The sequence below is a fragment of the Pararge aegeria genome, chromosome 3 (genome assembly GCF_905163445.1).
Source record: "Pararge aegeria chromosome 3, ilParAegt1.1, whole genome shotgun sequence".
NCBI lineage: Eukaryota > Metazoa > Arthropoda > Insecta > Lepidoptera > Nymphalidae > Pararge > Pararge aegeria.
This window is the reverse complement of record NC_053182.1, coordinates 1158223-1167362: the sequence shown is the minus strand read 5'-3', so window position 1 is coordinate 1167362 and position 9140 is coordinate 1158223. Positions and strand designations below refer to the sequence as shown.

The 9140-nt window shown below is 39.8% G+C and overlaps 1 protein-coding gene across 2 annotated transcripts; it reads right to left on the bottom strand.

Annotated features, from left to right (window-relative positions):
* Positions 1-1916: 1916 nt before the first annotated feature.
* LOC120637027 (transcription elongation factor SPT5) lies at positions 1917-8741 on the bottom strand. 2 transcript variants are annotated; one of them, XM_039908613.1, is made up of 8 exons: positions 8380-8741; positions 7713-7797; positions 6836-6967; positions 4472-6513; positions 3822-4092; positions 3319-3507; positions 3073-3240; positions 1917-2372 (listed from the first exon to the last, which is right to left on the bottom strand). In XM_039908613.1, exons 1-8 carry the CDS (start codon positions 8610-8612, stop codon positions 2238-2240), a joined length of 3255 nt encoding a protein of 1084 aa, XP_039764547.1. In that variant the 5' UTR covers positions 8613-8741; the 3' UTR covers positions 1917-2237. The 2 variants fall into 2 exon arrangements, with proteins under 2 accessions (XP_039764547.1, XP_039764548.1); XM_039908614.1 differs by lacking the exon at positions 7713-7797 and having other exon boundaries at positions 8380-8478.
* Between the last annotated feature and the right edge of the window lie 399 nt (positions 8742-9140).

The window sequence follows — 9140 nt, the reverse complement described above, 5'->3', positions numbered from 1 at the left end:
AGGGCAGACGGGTTGGTGATCGCAGTACATTGTAGCAGTAGCACCCACTACGCTGCTGCCCGTACTCATTCATATACCCAAAGCCGCCTCGTACGAATTCCACGGGAAGAGGAAGGGTCGTGACAATAATTGTATTCTGAATTGCCGGCAATCTCAGCATTAGCAATCTGTTAAAAATCCACTACTGGGCTTTAGCGCACTATATACCTAGTTTATATACAGTTAAAGTACTCACGACTCATTCCTAACCGAAGGTCGGTTTCGAATATCGATACTTCGACACGGCGGAGTAAAATTATTGCATTTGTGCAACTTGTATTAAATTAAATTCATCCACACTCTAGCAGCACTCTTGGCAAAATAAAAACACTGGATTATAGAATTTGCATCTCTAAAACAAGTGTCATTAGGTCCATTTGACCTAAGACTGCTGCGAGCAAAAGCCGGAAAGTTATCGGTACAGTAAATACTTAGTTGAAATCTATAGAACTAACTAGATATAGTTAACCATAATCTAACTTGCTATAAAAACATCGTATCTGTAACCTATTATTTCGCCTTACAAAATAGTATAATATGGACTAGCATTTGGAATAAAATTAAATACATAAAATATTCAAACAAACAAATTGGATTAAATAAACAGCGGTGATAATCAGTTAGGATCAAAGATATCAATAGGACATCAGTTGTCGAGTATTCCCGATTCCAGAACGAAAACTGGGGGCTTGGGGAATAAAAGGGAATCATCCGGTGGTGGGAAAACGAGTATAGTTAAAACTTAAAAGTACAGTTGGTAGAAGTTTAAAAGGTGATTCTGTTCTCTTATAATTAATTATGAGAAGAATTAATTGTTTATAAAGGAAAGTAAAACGAACAACCAGTTTTATTGACGAGTCGTTGAAACTTACTTTCTTACAAACCACAAGCTGCAAACAAGATTGGAGATGAGTACATTACATTTACATTAAACCTAGCACTATTGTGACCAAATAATTATAACGGTGTAGGCCTGATAATTATTTGATCAGGCCTACACCGTTATAATTATTTGCTGAAGCTTTAGAAATACCTACTTATTAGATTAACGAAATATAAATAAAAACCTATATAAACCTATTTATGAGTGATGTTTCCTTCTAGTGTAAGTAAATCAATATTAAACTTTATAAAACTATTGAAACATATTAAGTCGGCAGATAAATTATAAGAACCTGCTTTAAATAAATCGAAAGTAAAGTATTAGGATGACAAATGTTTACCTAGTAGGTAACTAAAATAAATATCGAGGTTCAAAGTAAATAAATAACTTCTAAATATGTGCACTGTATTTTATTTATGTGAGCCTAACCCAATATTTTTAACAAAAAGTTATGTTATAAGTTTTACAATATTTTTTATTTGATATTGTATATTGTTAATAATTCATTTTTATTTTCTGTCATTTTGGAATTTTTAAATGTATATATAATGTGTAACCGAATTAAGAAATACTGTATTGGTGCATAGGGGTATTGCAAAAGGAAACCAACCTGTAACAATATTAAATCGAAAGAAGCAAATTTATTTTTTATACAGAGTAATTCAAAAGATTCTAAGTGTTTACTTATGACAACCCTATTGAAGAGAAAAGACCGACACGCGCACAGTACCTACGTTACGCGACGCTTACCTAATAAAGTTACAGGAGTCACTTAGTTTTACATGTGATGAGGGCTGTATCTGATTTCTTTCAGTAAAAACTAAGGTAGTGGTTCACTCATAAACTATTAATTAGCGTTCGGTTTTCATTTACTCGTTTTATAACTATGGGTTATACCTGAAATAAAGATTATTATTACACAACAGTTTATTTACTTACCCAAAAAATTAACTCTAGAGCTAGGATCGTGGGTGTTAAAAATAAAACAATGAAATAAATTTATAAAATAGGTTTATTTTGGGTAAATAAGAACACTTTGAAACCAATCGATCAAACATTGTTGGCTCTAGCTAGGATTAAAACATGTTTGTTTGTGTAGCAGCAATAAAGGCAAATTATGAAGTGGTGCCAATTTGGTTGGACAAAAAGACTTGCTGTCCAGGATCTACAATTTTACTGAGGTGAATGAACATTGAATAATATATTAATCTTTCCACGTTCTCTCCGGCGACTCCGTTCTTATTTGACAGATAAATATCACGTCGCTGGCAGGTTTTTTTCTCTGGAAAACTTATCTAAGGCGTAGTGCGTTACATTATGTGGCGGCCATCTTGCAGAGGTGTCTTAGCTGCATGATCTTGATGTCGTCGGTGCCGAACTTGACGAGCCCTTCCTGATTTTCTATAGAGATGAGTTGCCCCACCGCCTCCCGGTCCTCGCCTGCTATCACCTGGAAGATAAGTCAGGGGTTGTATATTAATTTTTAATTAGAAAAATAGACGGTCGCTTCGGGATATTGATGAAGGATTTTATCGATTTTAGAACATAGTCATGTCATATCTGAACAGATTTTAATTAAACTATTTTATTAGAAAGATTGTATTATCAGTGCACTTCTGCCCAAATTACGGGAAAATCAGGTGAATAACAGGGCAGAATTCAGTACACACAAGTCACCTATTCAAGGACGTGACCGTTGACACTTCATAAAATATGATGGGAATTTTCTCAGCTAGCCTCTACAAACGAGTCAATTTATTATTATTCATTGTTTATTAGAAAAGTTGAAATGAAACCATTGTACGGCAAACTTTCAAAGTTGGTTACTGATTTATTTAATGACTTCAATTAACGCTGGGTAAGCAGCGTTAATTGAATTGATTTTTTTTTTTGGTGCTACTGCTAGGTCACTTATCACAATTCACAGGCTGTATATGTGATAGTGATTTAAAAGTAGGTAAGGTGAAATCATAATAGGCTCCGGGACGGTCGTTTGCGATTGATTAATTGTTTGCGAAAGTAGGGCTGTCTGTTTGTTTGTGAAAGATAGCTCGTATTCTCGCTTCAGAAGTGGGATACTTAGTATCCTAGAAAAGCAGGGGAACCGTTTCCGTAAAATTAAAAAGTTTGCAGAGCATCTGCCGACGCACCTTGACGCGGTCGCCGCTCTGCGGCAGCACGGGCTCCAGCAGGTGCGACGGCAGGTTGAGCACGCGGTCCTCCTGCGCCAGCAGCACGGCGCACGACGCGCCCGACACGCCGCGCAGCGCGCCCGTCTGCCCGCGCAGCGACGCCTCGGCGTTGGCGCGCACGCGCACCTGCGCACGCGAGGGACCATCATTCATAGAACAGATCCGATCAGAACGACATTTAAAAAACGGAATAACAATGCTCACCTCCAGGTCTGGCGTGTGCCAGTCCGCGTCCTCGTCGGCCGTGTAGGGCGAGCGCGGCGAGTAGGGCGCGGGGCTGGGCGTGCCCAGGTAGCCCGGGCCGTACGCGCCGGGGCTGGGGCTGGGCCGGTACGGGCTGTACGTGTGGTCGGAGCCGTACATGGTGCCCGGCGTCTGCGGCGTGAACGGGCCCTGCAATGGGGGCGTGCGGTTCATTCGTACTTTAATGGTACGACGGCGGTAGTTTCTTTTGAACGTGCTAATTTAGCCGGGAGTTCGATTCTGACGGTCGAATGAATGAATGAATATACTTTTATTGCACACCACAAAAAGTACATAAAAAACCAAAAAGTATAACAGAACACGTATACAATTCAACGGTTGCTACCAAAAACCAAAGCATCTTAAAACTGACTTCTTGCTACCTTGCAGAGATTAAGTTCTCGGTGAGGTTTACCTAAAGAAGTTTAATAGGACGATGGCAGTATTTTAAAAGAGGACCGTACCTGCGAGTAGGCCGAGTCGTATGCCGGCGGGGAGCCGGGCAGGCTGAGGCCCAGGTCGAGGTCCGGGCGCGGGGTGTGCGCCGCCGCGTCCCAGGCGGGGTGCGCGGGGGTGCGGCTGCCGTCGTGCGCCGGCGTGGAGGCGCCGTAGTGCGGCGTGCGGCTGCCGGCCTCGTACACGGGCGTGGCGGCGCCTTGCAGGGGCGTCTTGAAGCCGGCCTCGCGGTACGTGGGCGTGTTGGCGCCCGCGCGCGGGTTGGGCGTGCGACCGTAGCTGTAATATTCATACATTTTACTACGATAGATATATATATATATATATATAAAAGTGTTCATTTCATTCATATATTGCGTGATTTGAAAGCAAATGTATGCAATAACTAAATTAAGGTTTCGGTTTAATAAAGGTATCGTTATTATTGACGGACAATAGAACTAGCATGAAATAATTTTAGAATGATCAACAGATCTCAGTTAGTCATCATAAAAACAGATTTAGAATGTTAAGCAACCAACACTAAATCAACATTTGTAGCCTAATAAGGTCCTCCTACTAGTAACTAAAAACCACTGATGGAATAAATATAATAAATTCTAATCTGGTTAAATAGAAATTTTATATTTAAAGAATTTTATGAATCCGATGAACGTACCTTGAAGCTCCTCCCCGGACGGCGCCTGTGGCCCCTCCAGCCGCCGCGATGTGTCCTCGGTCCACGGAAATGGTCTGACACGCTGTATGCAGCTCGATTCTCGCCGTACTGACGTTCGCGTCCCGCACTATTCCCACGTTGCCCTTGTACGGCCCGCCGGTGATCTTGATAGTCTGTCCGATAAACTCGCGATCGCGCGACACTGCACCGCCCCGGCCCCCCCTGCCGCGCCCTCTAGGCCCACCCCCTCCTCTCCCGGAAGGGTGCATCGGCGACTGGATCCGAGGCGACATGAACCCTAAAGCCAAACCATTGGTACTTGCAGCATTCTTAGCACCGCCGGCCAACTGCAGATGACGTGTCTTACAAACGAATATTCCTCCGTTATCCAAATACATCCTCGATTGTAAAAACGCAAAGTTTCTATACAAATGCTTGATTTCTCCCTCGCGACCCGCGTGAGGGCCGTCAATAACTTTAACTATATCTTTCTTTTGTATAGAATTATGTTCAGAATCTAGAGCCATCGTAAAACGATTCTCTCGGCGTTTTTGCAAAGCTTGTGGTTTACATTCGATAACTTTTCCTTGCATTCCAAGAACGTGGAAATTTTCTTTTTCCAATCGAACGATTACGCCCACAGTTTGGGGATCAAGTTGTACCATATCTCCCCATTGGAACTGACCCAGCGAATCGACTCCAGTTGCCATGTCAGAACATAGTTGCAAGTCTCGAGGCAAAACCTCCAATTCGTGCATAGTTAAGTCGGAAACTAGCACAACCCGATGAGGTTCAACTCTCACTATCAAACCCGTATCGCCCTCATATCTACCCGCCAAAACTTTAACGTGATCGCCTTGCTTGAAATATTTTCTCAACTCATTTGGCTTAAACACAAGAGCGTCTTTCAAAGCATCGTGTTTTGGCATAACTGTGATCATAGACCCATCTATCGCGATAATTCTCGCTTGTAAATTAGCCAGATCTCCTGAGCAAACTTCAACATTGTCTCCCATTGAAAATGAGTGCAAACTGGTCGGATCATCTTTAGCGGGTGCGGCCAGTTCGATATCAATCCCTTCAGGTTGTTCTTCAAACCTTTCTAATTCTGTTAAAGTTGGTTTGACACCTTCGGCTAAAATAGCTGACATTGTAAAGTTTTTATACAAGAAACCCTTCCTGGAGTATCTGTTGCCCTCGAAGATTAGGAAGTCACCGTCTGAAGTAACTTCACCACCGATAGCTCTAATTGCTTCTGGATCGAAAGGTTTCGCTGCGGGCCTACGCTTCTTCTTCCGTTTCGCGGCTTCACTTTCACTTTGAACTGTCCTTAAAGCTCCTCTCAGTCTTGTGTAATCTATTCTTGGTAATAACTTCAAATGTACTTGATTTTGAGCTAAGTCCACATAATCAACTTGGGCGATATCATCTTTGTAAAGTCCTCTTTTTAGTCTGACCCATTGTTTCGGTTTTAATCCCGATTGTTCCTTAACTACTCTTAAAACATCAGTCATTTCCTTAATTGGTACCATTTCCTGTTTCCAAATACCCATTCTTAAATTCCCAACGTTTTCTATAATACTTTTAACATGCGTCTGTTTGTATGCTTCTATGTAAATATACCCTTTAACACCCTCTGGTGCTACTACGGATTTTATTTGAAACGGTTGCTCGGAATTCTGGTACGTTATGAACTTTCTCATGAGGAGGAGGACTGTGGATTTTTCTTCTCCAATTCTACATTTTATCATCCATAGGTTGGGATCTTTTATGCCTGGAAGTAGGGTTTGTTGGGTGATCTCATCAGACATTTCCTCGCCACCCTCTCCAAAGTGTCTAAGCGCAGCGGATTCATCCGCATACTTATTTCGGAGGTACTCTTCAATCTCTTCTTCTTTCTGCGAGTCCCAGAGATTAGTTCCTCTCCGTCGGCCCTCGATTTCTCGCGCAGTGGGACCGATTTCATCGACCTCATTGCCCACGATGCCCATTTCCTGGGCGCCTTCCTCCCATTCGTCATCCTCATCAACTTCATCGTCAACCTTATTTCAGAAAATAATTATAAATGATATATATGTTCAAATAATAATTACACAATTAGATTAAAGTCTTAAATTTTTCTAAATATACAAGTACTCTTAAAAATAGACCTTATTTTTATGAGTGGGCAAATTGGGGCTTTTACAGTTGATGTTTGTTAACACAATAGGTTAGGGCAAAAGACTGAAATGTCATGAAATGCACCCTATGTATTATTATGATCAAAATTAAATTTTATTTATGACATATGCCTGAAATTCCAAATAATTGGGTTTCCAACAATTTTGCAGGATACAAAACTAAGTAATTTTGGCATAATGTTACCTCAGCTTCGTCAATAATGAAACCTCCATAGCGGCTGTCCTTCTTTCGCTTCTTCCTTCTGCGTTCCTCCTCTTCATCTTCGTCATACTCCTCCGAGTCCACTAAGTCATCACCCTCTGGCTCTTGTTCATCCTGAAAATTTATAATTATGCTATACTTAGTATAATTGTAAATAATCATCACATCAACCCATTACCGTCCCACTACAACGCATGTCTCTCCTCTCAGAACATGAGAGGTTTCATTGTAAATAGTCCATGTAATTGCACTGTTTCCTACATTGAGATGACAAAATTTTACAAAAAATTACTGATAACAGAGGTGTCCATCAGTTACGTGAGATTTGGCCGAATTTTACATTAGAGTGAGCATCAGCATGTTGGGATTTCAGGACACATAATAAATTTCTGCAAGAAATAGCATTGGAAGAAAAATGTGTAAAGTTAAGAAGAAATTGCTGAATTGATTAACTGTGATTCTATATTTTGTTCTTAGTATCTTATGAAATAATTAATACTTTTCTTTTTAAATAAATCCATTGCAATTAAACACAGCTTAACTTAACGTTAAATAATAAATTAAACTACTATCAGTACCTTCTAGGAATAAGATCTGTGACATCAATAAACAGATGATAATAATGGTGATTAATGCCAATAACAATTTCATATTTTATCAATGTGTATATGAACCTTAACTTATTACTGTATGTCAAGTAACTCTACAACATTTCCTTATATATAATTCATATATCTGCTTGTTTGTCAACTTACATAGCAAAATTATTGATCTCCATTAAAATTCTCCTTATAAAAAAAAGTTGACACACTGACATTAGGCATCAAAAAAACTGTGATATTCAAGATAATAATAATACCTCGACTTCCTCATCTCCAGATGCTTCTTTGGCTTCGTCATCCTTCGCATTATTACGACTGGCATCAGACGCAACAGAGTGACTTCTGTTACAATACACAAAATCAATTACAAAATAAAACCTCTCAATTACATTTGGTTAACAATATCTTAAGACATGTGAGTGCTCAATGCACAGCACTGAAATGTTTCCTGTAAGACAGGTCACATGATCATACTCCCACCAACATCCCCCTATGTGGCACAGACCGCCACTTTCATAGGCAACAGGGTTTTAGAGGATTGCACCACCACTGTTCTGATGCACCAATAAAACCAGTTTGGATTATTTTTTTAACTTTAAGTCTACTACTAAACCCCAAAGAGGTTGTGTAAATTTGATCAAGTCTGCTTCAGAAATATGCCTCTGAGTGGTGTGCATTTTATATTACATACACAAAAGCACTGCCTTCCCTACAATTATTTTATTTGTCTGCTCTAAACAATTGTGAAAATTCAATTTAATGAGGTTATATTCAAACTTTTATGTTTGAGTAAGAAATTGGAACTAAAAGAAACACCCTGACAATTATTTGTCTAAAATAATAATAATGTGTCCTGGTTAACTCTTGATAAAAACCGGGAATACGTGTTGAAACTGAATGGTACGCTTGGAGAATAAGGATTACCTGGAGCGCGAACGAGACCGCGACTTCGATCTGGATCGAGATCGCGACCTAGAAGGTGATTTAGAAGGGCTTCGACTGCGACTGGCTCGGCTACCAGACTGTGACCGTGATCGAGAGCGGGAGCCCGACCGAACCGAACGGTTCGACGCAGCACTTCGTCTTGAACGGTTGGAAGCAACACTGCCAGCGTCTGAACCGCTACCCGAAAATATACTGCCCTCCGAGTCAGACATGCTCACTGCACTGCACTTTAGATGATCATATGTGTTTATTATATAAGTACAAGCATTAATTTAAAAACAACTTAATATTTTTCAGCGAAATTACCGATACGTCGATAGGAAGCAAACGTGACAAGTAGTATGGACCACAGACGAGTAAATAAATAAGTATTGACTCTAGGTATTGGTGTTTTATCTATGCAATTAGTGTTCCGTGTAATAAAAGAGTTTCTACGATTAGCTGGATTTGAAATCGATTGGTGGATGAAAGTATCAAATCTTTAATAATATAATATCCTCATACAATAATAGTTTGAATGCTAAATTTTGTATGAGTGGATATATGAACGGATTTGACAAAACTATAGTAGGTTATATATCAGAATAACACAATGTGATGTATGACCTACTGTAATCTAGGCTCTAATTTATAAAGATACAATATCTTATAATTGGCCAAAATATAACAATAAGTTTCAACATGTCTGTCTCTATAACCTTTTTTATGGTAGTTAAGTTGATAATACATTGTCATTATAT

Bases quoted from the DNA above. Each gene is read 5' to 3' on its own strand.
- LOC120637027 (XM_039908613.1), bottom strand. From the start codon at position 8,612: ATGTCTGACTCGGAGGGCAGTATATTTTCGGGTAGCGGTTCAGACGCT. The intron at 6,514-6,835 runs GTAACATTATGC...TTCTGAAATAAG, and splicing joins TCATTATTGACGAAGCTGAG to GTTGACGATGAAGTTGATGA. The intron at 4,093-4,471 runs GTACGTTCATCG...TGAATATTACAG, and splicing joins GTCCGGGGAGGAGCTTCAAG to CTACGGTCGCACGCCCAACC.